The 24,625-nt window shown below is 42.5% G+C and overlaps 1 protein-coding gene across 7 annotated transcripts in view; it reads right to left on the bottom strand.

Moving 5' to 3' along the window:
- THRB (thyroid hormone receptor beta) overlaps positions 1-24,625 on the bottom strand; it is a 330,196-nt gene that overhangs the window by 79,441 nt on the left and 226,130 nt on the right. For all 7 annotated transcript variants that reach the window (XM_054595367.1, XM_054595374.1, XM_054595368.1 and 4 more), the window contains one exon: positions 15,891-15,954. In XM_054595367.1, coding sequence (XP_054451342.1) covers positions 15,891-15,912 — 22 coding nt within the window. In that variant the 5' untranslated portion in view covers positions 15,913-15,954. The remainder of the gene's footprint in view (positions 1-15,890; positions 15,955-24,625) is intronic.

Below are 24,625 nucleotides of genomic sequence, written 5' to 3'. Positions count from 1 at the left end.
ATTAAAGTCAGCAGCTCTCTGCATCTCTCCCCCTCTCCTCTGCAGCCCAGCGGGAAACAGAAATTGCTGAGAGAATCTTTCACCTTTTTGTGCTTGTTTTATCCTCCTGCTGCTCAGCTAAGTGCCCTTGCTCATTATCTTCTCTTGGTCCCTATATTGTTTGCCTCACATTTCTCTTCTTTTGCTTCCCCCTCTTCCCAAGTGCTACATGTCTGTGGCTATTTCAAGATCTGCAGCAGAGGTCTCTAAAGAAACTGGATGCTGGGGTTTGAGATGAAAATACTAACCTTTTATTTATATTTTATTTGAAAATTTATAAATGAATGGATGAGTGGATTGATGGATAGACGGATGGATGGATGGATGGATAGCTAGATGGACAGATGGGCCAATGAATGGACTAAGGGAAGGACAGACGGATGGATGGAATACTGAGGAGCACACCATGTGCTCGAACATTCCAATGGGGATGTACACTTTCGGAGAACGACTCCGCTGCTTTACTCCCAAGACTTTATAAACTAGGGTCTGTGGAGCCCTCGTCTGGATACATGAAACGCGTCCTCAGACATTTTTTCTTTTAGGCATAGTCTTGCAAAATCAGCCTCTTTGTTCAGGTAGGCTGCTTTCCATTGCTATATGGTTTTGTCTTTCTTTTACTGGGCACCTGCCTATTTTCCCTCTCACTGAGACTGGCCTTCTCTGTCCCTGTGTGCAGCTGAATTTAAATTTGCTATCACAGAGGGTTTCTCTTGTTTCATTGGCAGGGTTTCTCAGTCCATTAAGTGAGTGAGATCCGGGAGCTGCTAAGAGAGAAACAAATCTTTTCCTTATCTGGCTGCTCCCACTTCTCCAGTTTTCCTGTCTATTCCATTAGGCAACCACCATCCAAATGAAAAACAATCGTCATAGCTAGAGAAACCTCAAATAATTATTCTGAAATGAGACACTACAATGATAATCTCTTGATAATAAGTTAAAACCATTAAATTTTTTTACAAGTATGTGCTTAGAACCTTTAAATGCATATTAATCTATTTTCAAGTTTAGCCTAAAACAAAGTTAAAAGATCATGGCGGAAACTCCACTCGGAATTTCAGCGCATGGCAGCGACCAAGTTCATGAGCGAGATCTTATAATTATTTAACCACACACGAACAAGTGGACTGCGGAACACTGACCAGGGCCCCAAAGACTGGGAAAGTACTTTCCAGAGGACACAATGGAATCCTCCCCTAGGAACGGTCACTTGGTTTTCCATAATTCATACCGATTTAATCAGAGAAGCCTCAGGTCGGATGACTCAAACTTTGAGGTAATTACTCTAAAGGCCACAGAGATTCCATTTAGGATATTAGAAAAGCTACGGCCGTCACAGAAATGTTCATATTAAAGAGCCACAAATGCACATAAAAGGGAACAGATGTTTACCGCCAGGATTAGATTTCTCCTGTATGAAAGTTCAGATCATAATGTTTATTCTCGTTGCCAGTCTGAACCCACATTTCTGAAAAAAAAACATAAGGTAGCTTATAAGAGTGACCCCATTTTATGTTCCCAAAAGTGAAATACCCCTTCTCAAAATAGGAAATGCGTGTGACTCTTTTCTCACTTTGGAAACTAGAACTGGGGCATAATTTGTGGATAAAGAATAAACTTTGAGATTTGCAGTTTCTCAGATAGAAAGACAAAATGTGACTCTTAAGTGATCGGATCTATTTTGTGCATCACACTATAGAGGGAGTCTCATTACTTGGCTGCAAAGCACACATCTTCTTTCCATAAAGTAGACTCAGGGATTAACAAAATGGACAAAAATATATGACGGTGTCAAAAAAATAGAGTAACATATAGGCCTACAGATTCCCGTCTTCTGAGTTCTCATAGAATCTCACTACCATATATATATAATGTAAATGAGTAGCTAGGATTAAGATCAATGCAGAATTCATCTAGGGAGGAAAGATTTCAATCTGGAGGAGTCTGACTTTTCCTTTTGTTGGGGAATAGAAGTGCTGCCACAGTATGTGCTTCTTCCTTACTCTCGATCATGTGGCAGCGAAGCTTTTAGGCAGGTGAGGAGTGTTTGAGATGAGGAGCTTTGGGATTGTTCTCAGGCCCTCAGAATACCACTAAATACATCAAAAACCACATTTCCTCAAGAGGCCCTGGTGGCATGACACAATCCCAGCGGGGTGTGTACTGCTCCTGAGGAGGGTTTGGTTTAGCACCTGCACCTCACAGGTCCTGCCCCAGCAGCAGAAATGGTGGGAGAATTAAACCATTTCCCGCCTGCCTGTCTTGTGGAAAATAAATCAGCACTGCATCTGGGTCAACCTGTTTGGTGCAGTTTGTTCTATGATGTTTTTACAATTCAGGAGAATCAAGAGAAGTAGGGAGGATTTCTACTGCCCTTTTCATACCTTTTTGTTTTTTTCCTTAAACTTTTTAATTAAAATAGAGCTGATGAGCCTGGGACTGGGGGGGGCTGCCTGACAATGATTCCCCACAGGCCAGCTGCTCTCCAACGTGTTTGCCCCAGCGAGGGTCAGGTGTGCCCCCGTGCGCCCTCCATCCTCAAATGGCTTGTGAATTTCTAAGTGCAGTTGAGAACCGGGAGCATCTTTATCACCTGGGAGCTTGTTAGGAATGTGGGACTCTGGCCCTGGAATTGATGAATCAGAATCTGTATTTTAATAAGATCCTTGTGTGATTCATGGGCACATTGATGTTTGAGACACTGTTCTAGGGACACAGTCTCCATATGAAGTAGATGGATTTTGTTCAATGTGTGGTTAGCCAATTTAAAATAGTTACTACACAGAGAAGAGATTTTTCCTATTCAGGAATCAGAGGGGAAAGTAGCGTTTGATGGGTTGCAAGTTAGGGAAGTAAAAAGGATGGGCATTTGATATCTTTATTTCTTAAATGTTTAGTTGGTAAATTTGGTTCATGAAATGGAAAAACTTCAAGTACCAAGAACTCCAATTTCATCTTTTTAAGGTTTCCCTCTTTGGAGACAGCCAACAAAATAATAAAAGAAATAGCTAACATTTAATGTCTGCTTCCTATATGACAGGCACCCATTCTGAACACTTTAAGTTTAATTTTCACAGTAATGCTATGAGGTAAAAATAGGATCCTCATTTTTTTTTTAGATGAGGAAGCTGGGGCACAGAGAGGTTGAACAACTGGCCCAAGGTCACATAGTGACTAAACGATCAAGTGAAGATTTGAACTCAAGGAGGTCTAGCCAACCATGTCACCCCCTTACCTGTTTATGGGACGTCAACACAAAATGACTTAGAGGATCATCACAGGAAAAAGAAGTAAATTCTGGGGACTAAAGTATATGGCAAGAGGTTTGAAATAAAGAAACTAAAGCCCAGAGAGGTCACTTTTTACTCAAGGTCATCCAGGCAGAGGAAGAGCTGAGATGGGTCTTCTGATTCTTTGTCTTATGATCTTTTAATTGAAAACATATGGTTTTCAGTGTACAACAAGGATTTATTACTCAAACTCAACACTCTTTCAAATTCTGACATTTTCACTCTATACCTCAAACACTAAGAGCTGTTTTTCTAATTAAAATGTCTTTTCTTCCAGTAAATTTATCAAACAAGAGACAGCTGTGCATGGAGTGATTCTGTTTCCCACATTGGCTGCTGGTGATGATTTTTCAAAAAGTTAATGTTATGATGGTACAGGCTCTGTCTCCAAGTGGCCAAAACACTCATTAAAAAGGCAAAAACAAGCCAACAGTTAGGACAACCAAGCTAAGAAAGAATTGATTTGTTTTCTAGCTGCCCATCTGAAAGGTTGAAAGGCCACTAAACAATTTAGAATTGACAAAAGGATAACTTCATTTTGAGTTTATCATAGTGAGAACTAACCTTTGTAGAAGGCCTACTGTGTGCCAGGCATGGTGCATACTATGTTTTATTTACGCATTTTAACAACGGCTGCGAAGGAGTTGTTGTTATTAGTCCATTTCACAGGTAGGAAACTTTGGCTGAGAGCTAAAGATGTTGCCTGAAGTTATGGACAGTGAATGGGAAACTGTTCTTATAACCACTATGCTACATTCTACAGATGAGACAACTGCAGTCCAGAGAAGTAAATAACTTGCCCACAAATCACAAAGCCAGTTAAAGGGCATTGCTGTGCCTGGAATCTTCCTCAAGATGGGCCAAGCTGGCCTGATAGCACATGCGAAATCCTATGGAATTATAATGATCATCTCTTAGCACAAACATTTCTTTGAAAGAGTTTCATCTATTTCCTTAGGAAATTTGGTTTTGGGAAGCAAAATCTCTCCTCAAAAAGAATGGGGTCAAAGGGCATATTTATTTAGAAAAGTAAGAAGGACATTATGTCCAAATGATTTGTATGCTTTCGACCATGAAACAATAACATCTGAGAACACTGATGTTTGGGGACTTGAAAGGCATGATTTGTGGTGGGAAAAAAAGTCGCAGCTTAAGATACAAACATTTACAGCTTTATGAAAGTCTGGCCTGAGGTATTTTCTGACCAAACAGTAACCAAGAGAAGAAAAAATATTGCGCTGTTAGCAATTATTCTGTTTGTCTGGCCTATATCTACAGATGACAGCTTCTGCAGATGGAACTGAGCTACCAAATGGTGGTTCCAAAGTGCTCTTCAACCTAAATGCATGCTCTCTTGTGTGTTCTCATTGCTATGTTTACTCAGAACAATGTGGCAAGTTAGTGGAAGGTGTCACAAGATGATCCAAACTTGCTACCCTAAGCAGAGTGGGCCATGTACTTCCTGGGACTGCCTCATTTACAGCGGCCTCAATTCTAGGGTTACATTTGCCTGGAGAGCTGAGAAAAAGGGGCAGGAGGAGGAAGGACACTGGCCAAGTGAGGAAGAAGCTTCTGGAAGAAAAATCCCATTCCTACACGTTATCTCTGTAAGAGGGTTATTTGGCGGATCCATATATTGGTTCAAAAGGAGATAGGGAGACTAGTTATCAGAAATGTCTATGGGGCTGCCCCTAGGCTGGCAGTCCTCACACAGGTATTTTGCCTTTCTGGGGACAGTTGGCAACGTCTGCAGACATTTTTGGCAGTCATAACTTGTGTGTGTGTGTGCCCTACTGACATCTAGTTGGTAGAGACTAGGGATGCTGCTAAATACCTTATAATGCACAGGAGAGCACCGGCACAGCAAAGAATGGTCCATCCCCAAACGTCTATACTGCTGAGTTGAGAAACCTGGCCTTAGGCAAAATTGTGAGGTGCGTTTCTGGTGGCCTCTGATTCAAAGTGCTCTTACTCTGACCCCGAGGCGCTGGAGTTCCTTGTCTATAGCTGCTATCATTTCCTCCCCACATGCCAGTGGGACTGATTCCAGGAAATAGCCTGATTGAATTAATACACACGGAGGTATGAATGACTAATAGATTCAGCATCAGCGGGAATACCTGTATTCTAAGTGACTCACTAATTTAATCTAAACTCAGCTCCAGTCTGTGAAATTTTAGCAAGGGTGCTATAGTAATGTGGACACTTACTTTTTGTAGATGGGAAGCTGGTGAAATTTACAAAGCATTGCTCACTTTTTGAAGTTATAATAGACATAAACAAATCTGGGGTGTGGTTTCACTGGAATATAATCATAAGTATATTTATATTACGAGCAATCATTGGTACTTGGTATTGATCTCAATAGCTTTCCAGCAAGGAAAGAAACTTCCTGTGACCCAAACAAACCTTTACTTTCTTTTTATTACCAACGTTGGCTTGTAGGTTTTGTTATGATAGGGCCCATTTGTTAGGGGTTTGAAATGTTTCTGTTACCCCAAGTCCCAGGCTGTCTTCTCTCGGAACCACTGGGGATCTATATTTGGATGGCGTGCTGAGTAGGCTTTTATTTAAAGTAAATGATCTAGGCACAGCATGAACAAAATACTTAGCATATGGATTAGCTTTAGAGTCATTTATTCTCATTTTAAGACATAGAAACAAAAGGTTTTGATCTTCTTTATGTATGAAACCAAACTGAAGGGATCCCAACTTGGCAAACCCACACTAGCTTTACTTCCTGAATCATTTCACCTTGTTCCTCATTTTATCCTTGTTCTTCTGACCATCAGCAAGGGGCATGTATGGTAGCTTGAGGTGCGGCAATAGTCCATGCTGTTTTCAGAGGCAAATTAACTAGCTCAATTTGTCCTCGTTCAGTGGGCTCTGAGTAGTAAAATTCAGAAAATAGTTGGGGCTACAGAAACCTTGGAGCTCACACCAGTTCAAACATCTAATTTATAAAAAAAGGAAATTGAGGTCCAAGAAGGTGGCCTCATTTGATCAAGGCCACATGGATGGTTATAAGCAAAGCCAAACCTTGAACCCCACAAATGTGTTAACTTCTAATACAAAGATCCATTGGCAGCCTCTTACCCAACACAGGGAGAGCCCAGACAGTTCAGTGTGAAGCAGTGAAGTCAGGGAGCCCCCATCTAGCAAGATCCTTGTTTCCAGAACCAGGAGGCCCTGTCTTTCATATCTATACTCTGCCATCAAGATTAAGACAGCTGCTGATTATTTACGATAAAGCAATATTGGGCTGAAGCAGTCACATGGTTCCTTGTGCCAAGATAGTCGACAGACTTTCTAAACCAGCCCTGGGCAGTGGCAAATGATGGTATTCTATGGTTTGTGGGCAATTCTGGCACTATGGTATGATGTGAACAAAGGGAGTGGAGGACGGTGGTGAAATCTATAAGGATGCTAGGTAGACCAGACCCTTAGATGGAAAGAGAGAGGGAGAGGGAGAGGGAAAAGAAGGGAGAGAAGGAGAGAGATAAATAATGGAGAAGACTAATTAGGACGTATGTTTGGTGACATTATCATTGGATGAGACCAAACTGACCCAGGTCCAGGAGCCCCATACTCTGGCAATTTAATTCTTGTCCTCTTGGTCAGGGAATCTGGAGATCAAAAGCCTTTCCTCAACTAACTTGTGGCACATGGAAAATTCTTGTGATGGGTTGGGGCCTGACAGGGTCAGAAAGCACAGCATATTCTTAATCTTGGAAACCTGGAATCTTAAGCAGGTCTCAATTACACATGCTATGAACTGCGTGGTTTGAGAGGAGAGGAAATGTACTATGGCTACAACTGCCCCTGCCCGAAAACAGAGATGAAGCCAATCACAGGCCTGGCCAATGTATCCTGAGTTTCTTACAGCAAGACTCGTCTGTGAAGGCAGGAATGACACAGTTAGATGTATTGTGGAGGCGGGCCAGCAGCAAAAGGATTCTAGAAGCTTCAGTAATAGATTTTCACAAACATGCTAAAGGGATATTCAAAATGAATGGAAAGTTCTCAAGGATTAGACCTGTAAAGTGGAACCGGAGACCCATTTCTGAGTCATACCTGTGACTATTTCTTCAATTATGAAATGAGTTGTTCAGGAAAGCTAGATGGCATTTAGTTATGGAATGTATCAAATCCATCCTCTAATGTATTTGAGACATGATAAGAGGACAGCTGCTTTTGTCTCCTTAAGCTTTCCTGGCAGGGGTGGTGCATTTGGCCTGGAGATACTCAGAAGATGGGGGTGGTTGATGACCGCCTCTGTCATTTATTACCTGAGGCTTGCAACATTTCAGCCACGGTGCTAGGTACCTTTCATTATTTCTTTTGACACTTAGGCTAATATTGAAATAAATAAAGATCACCACCATTTCACAGATGAAAAAACAGAGTATTAAGAATGGAAAAGCAACTTCCCAAGGTCACAGCTGAAGAGATAGAGCCACACTAGATCCCAGGTGGATCTAACCACAGGCCTGTACCCTTCCTTGGCCCTTCCATTGCATTTTAAGAGTCAGTAATGTGAAGATATGGTTTGGGGGCATTAAAGATGGTTGGTGCAGAAATAACTGGAGTGAAGATGGTATATAGTCTCCTGGTTCAGAGACATGTTGTCCTCATTGTTTTCCTGGCACCCCCGCCCAATCCTATTCTGCACTTAAAAGAAAAAGATAAAAACAAATAAAGGGAAATAAAGCAGGGTTTCGTAGAAAGGATGAAACAAGAGTATAAAAAAATAGGCTGGCTTTCAAACAAAACAAATATAAAGCTCCTCTGTCCTACTCGGAAATCATAGGAAGCAATAAAACAAGAGCCAAGAGACAAGGAGTCAAGGAGGGCCAGAGAGGGGCGAGGATTCCCCGACGCGGGGTCTCTGGAGAAGCCAGGAGACCAACGCCTGCGCAGTGCGGGAGAGGCAGATGCTGTCATCTTGCTTTTCTTGGGGGGTCTGCATGCTCTTCCTGACCTGTCAGCAAGCAGGGGAGGCCACTGCAGCCTTACTGCCCTCTGGCCCTCAGGGACCCATGCGCTGCCTCTGAAGACCTTCCTCTGATTTGCAAAGGCCACCAGCCTTGACGGGGGCTCTCAGCTTTGATGTTTCTCTGTTTACTTTTGTTGGAACTGAACCAGTATTTGTTTGTAGCTCAAATCATTATGTTTTAAGCCCTTGCACATTAAACATGCTTCACAGAATTCTCACCCTGTCAATTCGATCCAAAGCAACAGGAACAATTGAGACACTTTCCTCTTGACCTCTCAATCTCTCAGATGTGTCGTTATTCACTAAACTATTCTATTTGGAATTTCTAGGGATAAACCTGTCTTCATGCATAGCGTGCCTCCCCCCCGCCAAAAAAGAAATCATGTCAAATTTGCAGATCGTGCATTAAAAAGTGGTAAGGGGAAGGAAGCAAGAACACTCACATTTATTGAGTGCCTACTAGTGACAATGACTGTAACATATTTATTCATCTGGACTCTGTGCTTTTTTTTTTTCTTTATCTCCACTAGATTGTACCACAGGACTTGTCACATGGGAGGCTCTCAATAAATGCTTACTGACTGATTTAATTAGAGTTGTACCACAGCTCTAAGATGCTTGTTGTCCCTGTTTTACAATAAGGGAATGGGGATTCCAAGAGCTTAAGCAATCTTCTCAAATTCATAATATAGATATGTGGGGATTTGAACCCAAGTACACATGACTCCAAAGTCTATGTTCTTTTAACTATACCATATCAACTCCAGCAGCAACTAGGAAAGTAGGCAAAATCAATAATTCTAGCTCTATCTAGAGATGTTGATGCTACCCAAAGAAGGTTTGGAGGACTGTAACAGACAAATTTTTTAAACAAAAAGATGACTTTAATATAAAGACCAAGTCCTCCCTGACCTCGCTTACTTCCATATTATGCAACATTTCTATAGCCATTTATGACAGATTCACCATCAAAACTTGTGCTTTCCCTCCTTCCTGGGCACACAGCTACACTGCATTTCCAAGCCTCCCTTGCAGTGAGACAAGGCCATGTGACTGAGTTCTAGCCAGTGGTATGAATAAAAGCATTTGGCAGCACTTTCAGATTTGGCCCATAAAGCAACTCTATATAGCTTTTTATTTTCTTTTCTCCCTTTTCCTGTTGAATAAACAAAATTCTGAAGTCCTGGAAGTGAATGAGGAATAAGAAGGAAGGATCAGGGGGAACATTACCCACCAACCAAGAATACATGATACTGGACTTAACAAGAGTCATATATAAAATTCTTTTGTATAAAGTCACTGATGTTTGGGGGTTCACTTTGTTATAGCAGAGAGCATTATTTTACTAATAGGCCCTTTACGATGCCAAATAGCGTTATCTTTTATATCATTGAATCCTGTACAAATGCAATCAGAGTCAATAGAAGCTTAAAAAGTGAGAAGTGTGAAGAATCATTGAGAACAACCAAAATATCTGTGTGTACAGATGATGTATTATAGAATTGTACAGCTGCAACTTATATAATTTTATTAACCAAAGTCTCCCCAATAAATTCAATAAAAAAATGTCTGTGTGGTGCATTGCTGCTTGGCAAGAAGCATGTTCATTAGTTTATGGGCTTAGTTTTTCCACATGCAATTTCAGGGTATTGGATCAGAAGGTCTCTAAGGTTTCTTCTAATTCCAAACCTGTCCGAGTCTTTTTAGGTATTAAAAAATATGTGTTGATGTGTTCAGAAACTGTAATATCTCTTGACTGTGAGTTCCTCAAAGGTTAAGGACTGTTTCTTAGTTATGTGTATATGCCTAGAATCCATTATCTTAGATGCTCTACTGTTAAATTTAATTATAATTTTCTGTTGAAAAAACTCAAAGAATTTACTAATGTTCTGATTTATGCCAATGATTTCTTGATCTAATTTGGTACACAGTATCAAATGATTGAAATTCTCATGAATATTTTCATTATGCATTACTGAGTATGATAGGCTCTTTTATATTCATTTACATAGATATAATCTTTGAAGAACGATTTTATAATAATACTGAAAGACTTTTTTGATTAAAGGTAGTGCCAGCAGTAATTGGAATTCTGATGGCTTCATTTACAGTTCTATTTAGCTAAATGTTATAGAAGTCTAACTCCTACTTACAGTTGAGAAAATTAGAGCACAGAATATTCAGAATTTCCTTATGCAAATAGTCTTTAACTTGCGGTCCATAAAAATAGTACTGATAAAAACTAAGAGCAATTTATGAAGTTTGAAAAGGCCCAAGGGATATTATACAATGATATGAGGCAGCTATGCCACTTTCATGAAAAATCTTATGCCTTCTAATTTTTAAAAAATAGACAGCAATTTTTCTATATATCTGTGTAGTGTGGGAACATTGGTCATTTCATCCTGCTCATCAAAAATATCAGATTATATATGTTTTTGATTAGTAAAAGTAGGCAATGAATTTTATTACTTAATAAATGCAGTTTGGCAGGTTAAAATGTTTGAAGCCAAAGGATTCAAGGGAGGTGGTGGTGGTGGGAATACCAAGAGGGTCTTGGCAGAACACTGGGAACCAAAATTTGATACTATACAAGAAGAACAAAATCTAATGGTGGGAAGCCAGCAGTTTTTAAAAATTTCCTTTTATTGGCAGATGCAGGGGGTGCTGATGGTCCAAACACTCTACCGTTCACTGTGGTGACCTTGGGCAAGGGACTTCACCACTCTGGCCTTTGCCTGCTAATGTGTAAAGTGTGAGGCCTGGAGAAAATGACTCTCAGCTCAGTGCCAGCCTCAGGGCGGGAACGCAGCTGCCCTCTACCTTGTTGGGAGCTGGACTTCCGCACTAGTATCCCTTCAGCAGTATAGCCAAATTTTAGAGCAAGAATATGTCCTCATGGCCAAGACTGGAAACAAAAGCCAAGATGGATAAAACATGAGCCTGGGACTTTCCATTTGGGGGTGTGGCAGGTGCTGGTGGCATAGAAAAATAACTCTTGGCTCACTGCGAGCAAAATAACATCACATATTCATTAGAGATGATGTTTTTCTCTCTCCCTTCCTCTCCCTCTTCTTCCCTCTCTAAAAAGCAATGAAAAAAGTGTCCTTGGTTGAGGATTAAACAAAACAAAACAAAACAAAAAACTACCGCCTCCCTCCAAAATCCGAAGTTGGAGAGTATGTGATGAAATGGACACTGCTGATGGGTGTCTCAACTGGTCCAATAATATGGTTACAATTTTGCAACAGAAAAGGTTTTTAAAGCTCAGTCCCTCTGACCTAGTAATTCCTTTTACTTAGAATTTGGTCCTGAGGAAATAATGAGAGGTGCAACATTATGTACAATGCAGTTCACTATAAGATTACTTGCATAACATAGAGGCCTAACAATTAGGGACTGTATCACTGTATGATGGATGACTAAGTTGCCATGAACAAAATCCTACTTTACTATTTACCGACAATGGGAAATGTTAACAATATGTACACTGTTGACATTAGTTATATTTCGGTGTGCCATTATTTTTCTGTCAACAACTTTCTGATCCCATGAACAGACATTCTACTTAGGTTGTAGGATATAAACACAACAGTGATTTCCTCCCTCCCTCCCTCGCTCCCTCTCTCCCTCCCTTTCTCCCTCCCTCCCTTCTTTTTAATTTATTGATATTAGAGAGAGAAAGGAAGGGGGGGCGAGAGAGAGAAACATCAGTTTGTTGTTCCACTCACTGATGCATTCATTGGTTGATTCTTGTATGTGCCCTGATCAGAGATCAAACCCACAACCTTGTTGTATTGTGAGCACAATCTAACCAACTGAGCTACCCAGACAGGGCTTGTGATTCTATTTCTGAAGGAATGATATGGTCATTAAGGAGCCATTGAAATGCCCAAGGAACACTTGTAGTGCCACCTTTGAAAAATGACATGGGCTTTATAATAAAGCACTGAGTTTTCCCAAATTAAATGTTTTGTTTGACTCTGGAAAACTTGTCCAGTAGGATAGTCTCAAAGCAATACTGCATTGCTCCAGTACCCTTCCCTTTACACCCAACCAGTAGTATGCTCACGTCTCACTTTATGGCAATGTGATTTATACATCTTCATATTTTAAGTGTAGATAATCTAGTCATAAAAGTGAAAGGGAAACTAGAGATAAATTAGTTTCACTTTTCTCATTTAATTGATAAGAACTCAAGATCTAGACAGATTAGGTAACTTGCTTAGTTACATGAGAAATATTTAACCTCAAGATTAATGGGAAATGTTAAGTTAAAAAAAACCTGTGTAATCCTTCATGTTACTTAGAAAACACCCCACCCCAAACAAGCAAACATGCAAGCAAATGCTCTGAAGATGACAATGAATATACTTGGGCAACAACAGAGACTCTCCTGCCATATCCTTGCAAACATCCCTCCCCTGCTATGTGGGATGCATTCAACAGTAATGCCTTGAGAGAAAAAAAAGCAGAAGACAACTTCACAACAGGACTAACTTTATATCATAAAATAACTTCATGGAAACAGATTCAGTGCCAGTATACTAAATCCTTCTGTTTGGCCTTCCAGGCACATTTAGAGGAGTCTGAGTTCTTGTTTCCTTTTCAACCAAGGCCAAAAAAGGCCTCTATTTTTTCTATTTAACATTTCAGGTATTCATAGCTTAGGACAAATTCCTTTATGCTGTGAATCATGGTTTTATGCAGAGTAGAGCTCATTTTAATGCCATAAATGTTAGTAGAATTCCCCTCAGATTATCTAGGAAACAGCACTTAATTCCAGACAAATAAAATATATTAAGGCACTTTCTTACTTTCTTCTTTATAAATCAGTATTTTTCAGTGAGTTATTTCATATAGCCCTAATTTCAAATTAGGTGAAATAAATCAATGAGAAAATTTTGGCACCATCCAACTCCATTGTAGCTGAAATTAAATAACCCCAGAAAATAAACAATTTTCCACTTGAGTTAATACAAAATATATAACTTTAATACGTATTGTGTTTGAGGCAGCACTTTATTTGAAAATGCTGGTTTGCTTGGCGTTAGGAAAATAGATCGTGTTCTTTTTCCTGTTCATTTAAACTATGGTTTTCTTTTCATAAAGGTTAATTGATTTTCTATATTGCATAACAATATTACCTATTATGTTTTTCAAAGGAGAAACTATTCATATTTGCCCTTTAAATTATGCTCCTAAAGCAAGTGCTTAGTTCCGATGTCTTAAAACTTTATTTTGGTCTCATTTTAGGTTTCGTAAAATAAACATGTAGTTCGAGTCCACAGCAAAAGAGAGAGGGAAAAGGGTACTTCTACTTTATCCACAAGAAGTATAAAGTGATGATTTTCTCAGCCGAGTCCGTTAACATATACTGAGTATATATGTGTATGTATGGGGTAGACTCCTTTTGAAAATAGAACTACTGTTAGTTTCTACTCTGTGAAGTGAATGCTGGGAACAAAAGCTCCCTTCTCCACTGGGAGGCAGCTGGAGTTCCAGCCCAGCCTGCAAGGAAAGCATCCAGCTTTCACGTGATTGGCTGAAAGCTGGCTTGGTCTTGAGGGTTCTGCTCAATAGCAAGATCGTCTGGACTATCTTGGACTCTAGAATAGGGGTCTGCAAACAATAGTTCTTGGACCAAAACTGGCTTGCTACCTGTATTGTAAATAAAGTTTTATTGAAACACAGCCAGGTCCATTTGTTTATTTATACATAGTCCATGGCTTTTCATGCTACAACAACAGAACTGAGTAGCATGTAAAGCCAGAGATATTTACTATCTAGCCCCTGCTCTATAAGAATGTTGGATGGAAGTTCAGTACTACATTCTATCTAGAACCAACCTCAAAGCAAGAAGAATCCATTGGATCACCCACTTCATATCAAGTATTACCATGTTCATATGTCTCAGGAGGGTACGTTCTTTGAGACTAACTTTGGAGGCTTAATCAGGGAGGCAAATTATCATGGAGTAGAGAGATACTGTTGTGTAGCACTTGATCCCACACTGTCCTTTGTCACACAGGCCACTTCCCTTGGTTTTCGGGACTGCTGTCTGACATCCATGTGCTTACACAAACCTGGGGCTGCAAAGACTTTGCCATCACGCCTTGTTGAGATGCCCACTCAGAGCAGCATATACATGGAGGCTTAGCCAGCTTGATCTACAGAAATTTTCCACGGAATAGTAACAGGGGTATGACATAGAAAAGTGTGAGATTTAAGTGGGGGAAAATATTGGTCAGGCTGGCAGTGGAATAGAAATGGGAGTGGGTATATTGTGGTGGCTGTTAGTGAGAATTAAGATCAGAAGGTGATTCTGGGACCCTCACTTCTTAAGGGTGTGAATCATAGTCTGGCTTGCCCAGGCGCTTGATCTTGTTGTTGCGCCAGGAACTCAAGTGTAGACAGGTAGAGAGGTGGGGCAGTGATGTTGGGAGATGTAAGATTATGGCCATTATATAAGGCTTGTAAACTTCTAGAAGGCAGAGTGACAACTTGCAGTGGCTCCAATGTTTCAGTTCTACAGGGGAATGAATTCTGGGAGGAATTGTCCTGTATATTTAGTTTGTCACTGGGTGGGGAGGTGACATAAATACATTATCAAAAGTGAGTGTGCACCCATGACATGCCAAGTCTGTGGGTACCTGCCCTCCTGCCATAGTAACCAAAAGGACAGTCATGGGCTTGGTGCTAGGCTAGAGGGCAAATAGCAGAGGCTGTCAACTGACAGTCTGTGGGCTGATTCTGGTCAGCAGACATTTGACTGGCCCATGAGTTTTTGATATGTTTATATGTTTATTGCTTCCATTTATAATTGGGAGTGTTTTATTTAAGACCTGGCTTTCTAACTTTTGAAAATTCAAAATCTCCGGACACACTTGGCTTCAACTCTGCCTGTCGGTGATGGCCTAGCGTGGAGGAATGGCTTCTTTTCAGAGAACAGAGTTCTGTTTGTCTGCCCAGTCTGCTTCAGGCACAGGTGTGCTGGCCTGGCTCCTGGGGCCTTTCGGTTTGCAACCTCTGTTCCATGTCATTGCACCAAGAATTCATGCCACAGCAATGTCATGATCCTCAGCGGCCACTTGGTTGCTTCTCTGCCCTTTGCTAAGAGTTTCTATCTCACTTTACCTTATGCGACCCAATCCTATCCCATTCTCACTCTACTGCTGAATGGACTGAGGAGCCCACTTTGGGAAAGATGCCTGGACTCTGGTTTGTGAGGGTATAGAGCCATTTATTATATTGATCTGAACGAATGCAAAGAGAGAATGTATTTAGTGCGCAAGGGCGATCCTATAATGGCTAAAACTAGCCTTTGATAGTGAATTATCATTTCCTCCCCCTCATGTCAGCGGCGATGACACATCTCACAGTTTCTGAATACGAAAGCCCATTTAGAGGGATGTGTTCCCAGGACGCATTTGCATTTAATAACACTTGTTGGTTTGAAAATTATTGCAGCTAAGACTCTCAGGTAGCCTTCTAGGCACCTTAAATTTCTCTTTTAGTGGAACAAAAATGGAGACACACAAAGAAAATTTAAAAAATATAGATACCTGTCATACTGTTGGGAGTCATAGGTTAGTAATCATTCTGGACCTTTTTTTTCACTCACATCTCCTACAAAGAAAAAGACAAGAAAAAACACCACAGGTTATAACCTGCATTTTCCACAATGGTTTTGTTCCACAAATACACATGCATTAATCAGCAACCTGAGACTCTGGAGTCAGGCCTGGGGGAGGCGAAGCATAAGGGCTATGTGATGGGTGTACGTCTGTAAGGTCTCAGGGTTCCTTCTCGAAACATGTTTTTTAAAATAATTTTATTCAAGAGCACATGTCTATTTTTAAGTTTTAAAGAAAACCACCAGCACACTGACTTGCTGTTTTTCCCAAGCATCACTGTGATGTGCGTATTAGCATCTTCAATCGGGATCCTTGCCTTGCCTGGGAGCTTGTTAGAAAACTCGGGTCCCATCTCGAAACTACTCCATTAGACCTGTATTTGGATAAGACACACAGGCGACTGATGTGCACTTTTAAAGTATGAGGCACACTGCTCTAGAGAATGAAAATCTGTATTCACAGTGTCCCATTTGTGACTTTCTCTGTTAGAGCCCAACTCCTTCCGCTCCCTACTACATGACTGAGATCTGAGAGCAACTGGCAGATTTGGCCTCCGATCGGGGGTGGAGGCACAGCGGGCATCGGTGACCAGAGGTGTCCCACCCGACAGAGGGAAACATGCTGAAGAACATGCACAGGTGGATGAACCAGATGGCTGATGAATGCGGGTCACAGTCCTCCTGAATATAGCTGGGGAGAGATCAGAATTAGTTTTCTTTTTCTAGAAGGGCTTCTGCGTTTAGTGATAGTTCTAGATATCACTGTGCACTGAGTTCTAGATATCACTGCGTTCAGGGATAGTTCTAGATAGCGGTGGCATGGTTGCTCAGGAATAGTACTGAAGCCCCGAGGCACGGGTCAGAGGTTCGATGCTGTCACATACTAGCTGTGGGATCATGACAAGTCATTGCAAAGCACTGGAATCTCTGATTCTTCATGTGCAAAAGGAGGAAAATAATACTTGCTCTACTTACAAGGCTGATGTCTGAGAGGTTTAAAGGCAATATGAGTGGAAGTGCTGGGTAAACCACAATGCACTCTGCACATGGAACATTGGCTGAGGAGGGAATAGCTAAGTAACTGGTTGGAGAAGAGGAAGTGTGTGGAAGAGGAAGCATATACATTATGTTTACAATTTGCATTTATATATGGCCATTCATTCTAGCTCCACATTTAATACCACAACATTGAGTTCATACCTTGGTCACAATTCTTGTCACATGTGCGGTCATTACATTTTTATATGCCTACCTTTCACTAGACTGTAGTCTTTTTGTGGCAGGGACTGTCTTTGTTATTTTTCTATCTTCCACATTGAGTAGAATGTCTGATACAAAATAGGCACTCAACAAATATATATTGAATAATTGAATAAAATAAAACAAATGAAAGTTGACATGGGATGGTATAAGCAACCTGAATTGGCACCTGGGAGGAGAGATGAATATTAACTACTAGGAAAATGCATTCTTGCTACTGATTCACATTTCAGGGGCTACCAGACACAAGCTCCCTGCTCCATCCTCACCCACCTGTTCTGGTTTTGACTGAGAGGAACCAGGGTCTGAGACACGCTGAGGTGAGATCTCAGATCATACTTATATTATTGAATGTCTAGACTCTTGCTCTTCTTAGAAACCAAGCTACCATTAACCCCCCCCCCCCCCCACCCCATGGGAGTGGCCATGTTTTCTCAGGACGTTGCTCCCGTCTGTTCTGGAGAGGAAGGACTTGGCTCCGGCTGGGCCTGCCCCAGCGCTCACAGCGCTCCACCTGTGGCCAAACCGGATGTTTGGAGAAAGGAAAAAAGAGAGAAGGGAGGGAGGGAGAAGGAGTGAGGGAGAGGAGAAATTAATTTAGTCCCATGTCTCTCTGCACCACATGGAAAAAGGCTGACTGATGGTGGGAAAGCGGGTGGACCGACATTCACCGAGAGCCCCAGCTCTCAGGCTGCCTTGGGGCTGGGCTGCGGCCCTCCGGCCCCTCCGAGGGTTGGGCCCCCCAACCCTTCCTGAGTGAAACAACCCCCATTTTCCCCTCCACTGGCTCCATGCAGGTTTCTGCCACTTGCTACCAAACAAATCCTGACTGATACACCAACATTAAGATACAACACAAATACAAATGGGTCAGAACAGTTTTGTGTCCTTTTTAATCACTGTGAGGGTAAAGTGACAGAATTCCAGTTATGGTCTTGCTATACCATCAATTGAAAGTGTCTTTGTTTACAGAATCTCAAAGAAATAGGCATATGAGCTATAGAAAGGAATTACACGTGAAGCAGAAAGAATCTGGGGACAGGGAAAAAAGTCTTATTGAGGCTCCAAAAACAATGTTAACACCACACAATTTAGTTTCGATTTGCTTATCTACTACTGTTTTCCTTCCATTGTACTGTATAATACTATTTAGTACTTTAGTACTTCAGCATTACTGTATTCTTACCATCACTATACCATTAATCATCTATTAGTATTACTTTTCCTCTACTATTACCTTTAGTATAAAGTTAATTGTATATTAGTATTACTACTGCTATTGTACTTTAGTATTTGGTAGTATTTAGTGCTATTTTCCTCCAATGAGCTCTAGAGTTTTAAAATGTAATTGCAGGAAAGTCTCTGACAATCCCCCAGAGGAGGCAGGTGTCCAGGGCCACACGTTCTGCTGGTCCTATGATACGGGGCACGGCGTCAGCAGAGTGCTCTGTGCTGAGGAGCGGAAGCAGAGAAGGTCCTTTCCAGAGCCATGGCTGGAGTCTGGGGTTCACCAGCTGCTCATGGGGCCAGAGGAAAAAACAAAATGCAAAGAGCTTAGTCCTAAAGAAGGCAGAGCTCTTGTGTTTGCCCGGAAGGGCAACAAACACAGCAAAGAGGCTCACCAAGTAGGGCAGTGAGGAGGAAGCGTTGGTGGGGATGTGTTCGAAGGGGGAGGGAGGACTACGCTAACGAGAGATTGGCAACGAGCTCTCTCTCCAGGAAGGGCGAGCCACAGGATTGCAGATCATTCGTTAGAACAGGCCAGGAAGTCTTCAGCTAGGTCCTGCGAGGGTCTGTGCACCAGTCCCTTCAACGTTGATGGCCCTTTAACAGCTTCGGCACTTTAGCACCCACGACATTGAGGAGGGGAATGACATCCGATTTCCTCTCCTAGGCAAGTGCTCTTGAAATGGAGAATATCCCTTTTACATGAGTCATTAACTGGGTTGGTCTGCCGAGAGGCTTTGATTGAGGGCCTATCTGCTCTGCCATTCCCCTAGCTTTGTCCAAAGATAGCTCTCCAGCCTGTCCATCAGGGGCTTTCCATCTAACAGGGAGAGAATCACAATAAAAAAATGCCAGAAGGTATATAGGTTCCCCCTTAAGTGTCTCATCAGAGCAGACTGGGGCACAGAAGAAAGAGAGGTCATTTCTTCCTGGGGTTATCTGGAAAGGCTTCTCAGCGGAGGCGACCCTGGACCTGAAGGCTTTTCTTTTCAACAGGCCCTTCCCTGTCCCATGATTTAATGCTTTATTCTCACCCCTGCACTCCTGAGGCACATGGGATACTCTGCCAGAATGAGCCTTGTATAGAAAAACTGGGAAACTCCTTTAAATCATGCAGCTTTTAAGCAAGGGAGCAATATGATCCGGTTCCAGCTTTTAAAGCTTCACCGTGGCTGCTGAGTGAAAGCAGACCGGTCTGGGGGCTACAGCAGGTCTGGGGCAGAGGGGAAGGTGGCTAGAACTCCCCTGGTGGCAGTGGCGGTGGTGCGATTCAAGTGACATTTAGGAGGGAGAAATACTGAGACAGTGATGAATGTGAGAGGAGCATTTAATACTGGAATAAACACCAGGGAGGCAAATAGGTTAAGACCACAGGCTCTCAGGCCTCACGGGATTTACAACCCCTTTTACAAGCTGCCTGAAAAGGCAGAACCTACTGGCAAGGAGCAGTTAAAAATACAAGGCGCAGATGCCACGGGCCAAGGGGGCGGTGCTGAGAAACACTCAGGGCTGAGTCAGTCCTCTGGGATGAAAGGTGTGGCTCACGCGCCACAGAAGAGCAAAAGGGACAGCAGCTTGGCACAGGAGGTATCACTTGGGGTGTGGAGGCGGCAGGAAGTGGCCAAGAATGAAGCTGCAAATGTTCGGGGCCAGGTGGTGAAGGGTTTTGAAAGGTTTGCTATAAGGTTGGACTTTGTCCTTTGGGAAATGGGGAGCCCTGGAAGGTCCTTAAGGGAAAGCCCTTGTCTGAGACAGATCGCTCTGCCACAGTGCGGGGGAGGACTCCTCAGGAGGCTAACGCTCTGGTGGCACCTCTGCGTGGGAGCACTGCTGTTTTCCTGCCTGCGTGTTCAAGTTTGCAGAGCTAGAGAGACTAGGGCCAGAGAGGACACCCCTAACTCCACCTTGTAAAGCTCCAGTGCCCTGTGGACCGCGTGCCCCATCCCCAACTGCATGCCCATTGTCCCCTTGTGTTTCCCTTTCCCCAATAGAAACTGTGACATTGGAAGGGCAACCGCAAAAATTACCCCCTAAAAAATCTTTCCGTATGGACCTAGTGAGTCATTGTTTATACAATCTGTACATACTAATTAAAATGAAACACTGCACTCCCCGCCCCACCCCGCATCTCTACGTGCACTTTTCTCAAGAAGGCATTTGTGGTCTTCTTAAGGTCACCTTCCTTAGTTTGCCTTTCCTTGGCTCTCTCAGGAGAAAGGGTACAAGAGCACCACGCAGCCCGAGGGGTCCGTATGGTGACGCAGGCAGGGTCCATCTGTTAACGCTTCAGCGGCTGCTTCACGGCAGCCAGAGGAAGCCATGCGTGGGCTGGAGGTGGTGGTGGGGAAACTTCCATAGGCAAATCTCTTGGTTCAGTGTACAGGGTCACATGCTCACATGTTCGGCTATTGCAGACTCTCAGTTGAGATAATGAACGCCAGGAAGTCTCTCAGAGGAGGACAGACCCACCCTCTCACTTGGCACTAAGCAAACGTGCACACCCTATGCTTCCTAAATAGAAGGATTTTAGAGGTCATGGTGGTGTGAGTGGAAGGCATAGCTTGGGGATGTGCCTTGAAGTTGCACTTACATAGCAAGCAACTGTTGTTACAAAGTTTGTTGGGTATTGTGGGGCATTGGGCATTACTGGACCTATGGGGTAGGGCCACGGCCCCTCGCCCCACCCTGTCCCCACTTCGACATTGCCACTGCTCTGCCTATGGCATCTGCAAACACAGTTGGGTGACGACAAATGATGTCTGTTTAGTGGGTTGCACCCCACGCTAGGAGGGCAAAGCGGTTGTGGAATTCCACTGGGTGCCTCTTGTCCCCATTCTGAAAAGCTCTCCTCTCCCTCCTCGAGTTTCCCTTCTGTCCCCTTCCCCTCAGAGCAGAACGCCCATTTCCATCACACCTTTCACCCTGAGGTTCGGGAAACATTTGTAAGGACAAGTTCAATCCCAGATATGGAGGAAAGACCCTCGGGCCGGGAGTCATGCCAGGGGCCTTGGAGTCTCAGCTCAGCAGTGTGGCCATCTCAGACGGGTGGCTTAACCCTCTGAGCCTCATTTGGAAAGTGGAATCACAGTTCCTGCCCTTTAGGCTATGATGGGAATTTGAAGATGCTTCGTCAATGGAAAACTAGGACCCCAATGTTAGTTATGGGGAGATTTCTCCATTATTACGGTCACTGTTACTCTGATCTACTCACCTCCTGGCCAGCCCCAGTCATAGCCCCAGCGCTGTGATCTGGCCTCCACTGCGAAGGGCCCTGAGGTGATTTAGAAACTCACAGCAGCACAGAAGCCCCTCCCTAGACCTCATCATTCCCAAGATAAAATGGGGTTGGAATTGCTCCCCTCTCCTCTGCCATTCTCCTTGTCCAAGACTGAATTTTACCTTCTGTAATTTTTTTTTCCCTTTCAAGGTTAGCTTTTCTGTTCATTTGAATTTGTTTTGAGGGGCAAGGGAGGTTGGGTACACAGATGAATTTGTACCCAATTTTATAGCATTCCTAATGTGGCCAAGTTGTCCTTCCCTGATGTTTTTGCATTTTAATAGTAAACCTGGGATCCATTGAAGTGAATATATAATGGTTGAATTTCTGACAATGGTAATAACTTGAGAACTCAAATAGAAGAGAAGAGAGGCAAGGTGTATTCAAATTACACCACACTGTGATTCACCTTTTTCACTTGGTAAAACCAACCCTATTTGGGAGTGTAGCATAAACAAATAACTAATAGAAAAAAAAATTAAAAGCCAGCACAGTTAGAGTGGGGATGGGTCTGGCTAAAAAGGGCCATAAGACTGAGTTGATGAATAAACATACGGAAAAATAGTAGAAACTCAGCCTTGTGCTGTGGCTCAGCTGTTAGTTCTAGTGGGTCATTTCTTGGAGCAGAAGGCAGGGTCAGGCTCCTCTGCTGGGTATGGTGGGAGGGCATCAGAGACATCAGCAAATGGCTATTGAATGACAAAGTTATTATTTGCATTTCAGATTTTCCACAGTCACTGTGTTTTGCCTTGAGGGAGTGAGACAATACATCCAGGATCTGTGGTTGAATTTGAGCTTAATTTGCTGCAGCTGATTATTTTGTTCTTGGCAAAACGATTAATCTTTACTTCCACCTCACCCGTCCCTTTTAATTCAAGCTCAACAATCTTATTATGGGGCTCATTTCTACTCTTCATCTTAACCCAGGCCCATGCCAAATCATTGCTCCTCTCTGTCTCTCTTCCCTTCTCTTTCTCCTTTTCTCTTTTCTGCAAAGTCATCATGGCCTGGCAGGAGGCTGGGCCCAGACACTGACCAATAGAATGACACAGGGGATGTTAACAGCCAGGAGGCATCAGGTCATTCACTACAGAGAGAGTGCAAGAGTTAGATAGGATAAGCACACTCGACGACACACGGTAGAATCCTCCCTTCTTGCATGCAGCCTTCTGGGGCAACGGTCTGAATAAATTCTGTTTCTGCTTTGAGAACTAGGTCAGCAATGGGGGGGAGTGGGGCTCTTGGGGTCAGAGTGGGCCTTAAAACAAACAAAAAAGCCCCCCCGTGAATCTAAAACGATCTGCTACATCTAATTTATTGTCACACTGAGTGAAACTTGGAACAATTTCTAGCCACATAATATAGTGATAGAAAACTCGAGAAAAAAACCAGTCAGTAAAAATTTTATGAGGCCGACTCTAAAAGAATCAACTTGACTGCCTGCTCCGTTTATAGCATGTTTTCTTTACAGCTACCTTTCTCTGCAGGTGGACTACCCTCTCTGAATGCCTCTAAGAGATCGAAGCTAGTCTCTTAAAGGGAAGCAGATGGGTGGTTTGAGGAACCGTGTAACGCAGCAGGAGAAACAACTACAACAGATGCCCTGTTGGCCAAAGCAAGCGATTAAAACTGACGCTACTGACACCTGGTGGAGAGCAGGGTAGCTTCCCGTGCCAAGGAAAATAAAGCGTGTGCGGGTGTGTGTATGCTTGTGTGTGTGTGTGTGTGTGTGTGTGTGTGTGTGTGTGTGTATTGAAGGGGCTGCTGGAAACACATTCATCATGTCAGGGGAGTTAAATAACTCCTGAGGAATGAGGGTACCACACAGAACCACCAGATGCCTGAATATATAATTGTGGTTAGGTGACTCACTGAGACATGTGCATGAAAAACAACAAACAAGAATAGGAAAATAAAACATTAGAAGTAAAGCAAATAATGTGTTATTGATTTCTTAAAAGCGTTGGGCGATGAATAAGACAACAGCAACAAACAAGAACCCACTCCTTTCCCCAACCCAGGACAGCTTCATGAGGAAAGACTCTAGCATGTGACCACTTGATGGCGCTGTCTACACCCTGGGGTGCTAGCCAGGCCCAGGCTGAGCTAATGCTTTGCTGCTTCTGGATTCCATGGGGAGCTCCTTGCAGATTTTTAACTCTGGGATAAAAAGAAGAATCTTCCTAAGGAGGTGTTAGCAACACTCCTTTGCCCCTAAAATTCCTTGAAGATAAAATAAAATTCTCCTGATAAATATAGTTATAGTTGTTTATGCCAAGTGCTGGGTGGGGGAGGAGGACTACACAGCAAAGTTCCTACAGAAATATTCCTTCTAAACTTTACACAGTCTCTGTTTCCCCTTCGTGGGCTTCTTGTTTGATACTGCTTGATGAAGTTCTCTTTGGCTAACTGTATTGGCAAATATCTATGGTTTCCTGTGAGGTGTGATAGACATACTACAGCCCAGCCTAGATTTTGTTTTTCAATGATCTTTTTTAAAGGTGATTTTCAGGAATGCACCAGAGCCATTATTAACTCAAATTTGTAAGACTTAATCCATTGTGTTTAGGACATAAAGAAAGAAAGGACTGGGGCACCCAATGGGAATTTAGGTTGTTATTTTATTTTTTTTAGAAATTAAAGGAACCGTAGTTAAGGGATGAGTTAGGGAATTGGGCTGGGTGAATCTAGGTAGGAAGGTTAAGAAAGAAAAGAAGGCTCTAAAAGATTCATGTATAATTTATGTTATAATTTTCTTATTGTTTCCCCCCTCCCCCTGAAATTTAAGTTAAATTTTGAATGTCTATTTCCTTAAATATTCTGGCTCATATGTATGATCCTGACCAGAAGGTGTACAGTGAAAACATACCTCATTCTGAGGTCAATGATTCTAGAATACT

This window comes from Pteronotus mesoamericanus, unplaced genomic scaffold (genome assembly GCF_021234165.1).
Source record: "Pteronotus mesoamericanus isolate MK-2021 breed Mesoamerican mustached bat unplaced genomic scaffold, CSHL_Meso_final scaffold_54, whole genome shotgun sequence".
NCBI classification, from domain to species: Eukaryota; Metazoa; Chordata; class Mammalia; order Chiroptera; family Mormoopidae; genus Pteronotus; species Pteronotus mesoamericanus.
This window is presented reverse-complemented; position numbering and strand designations above follow the sequence as displayed.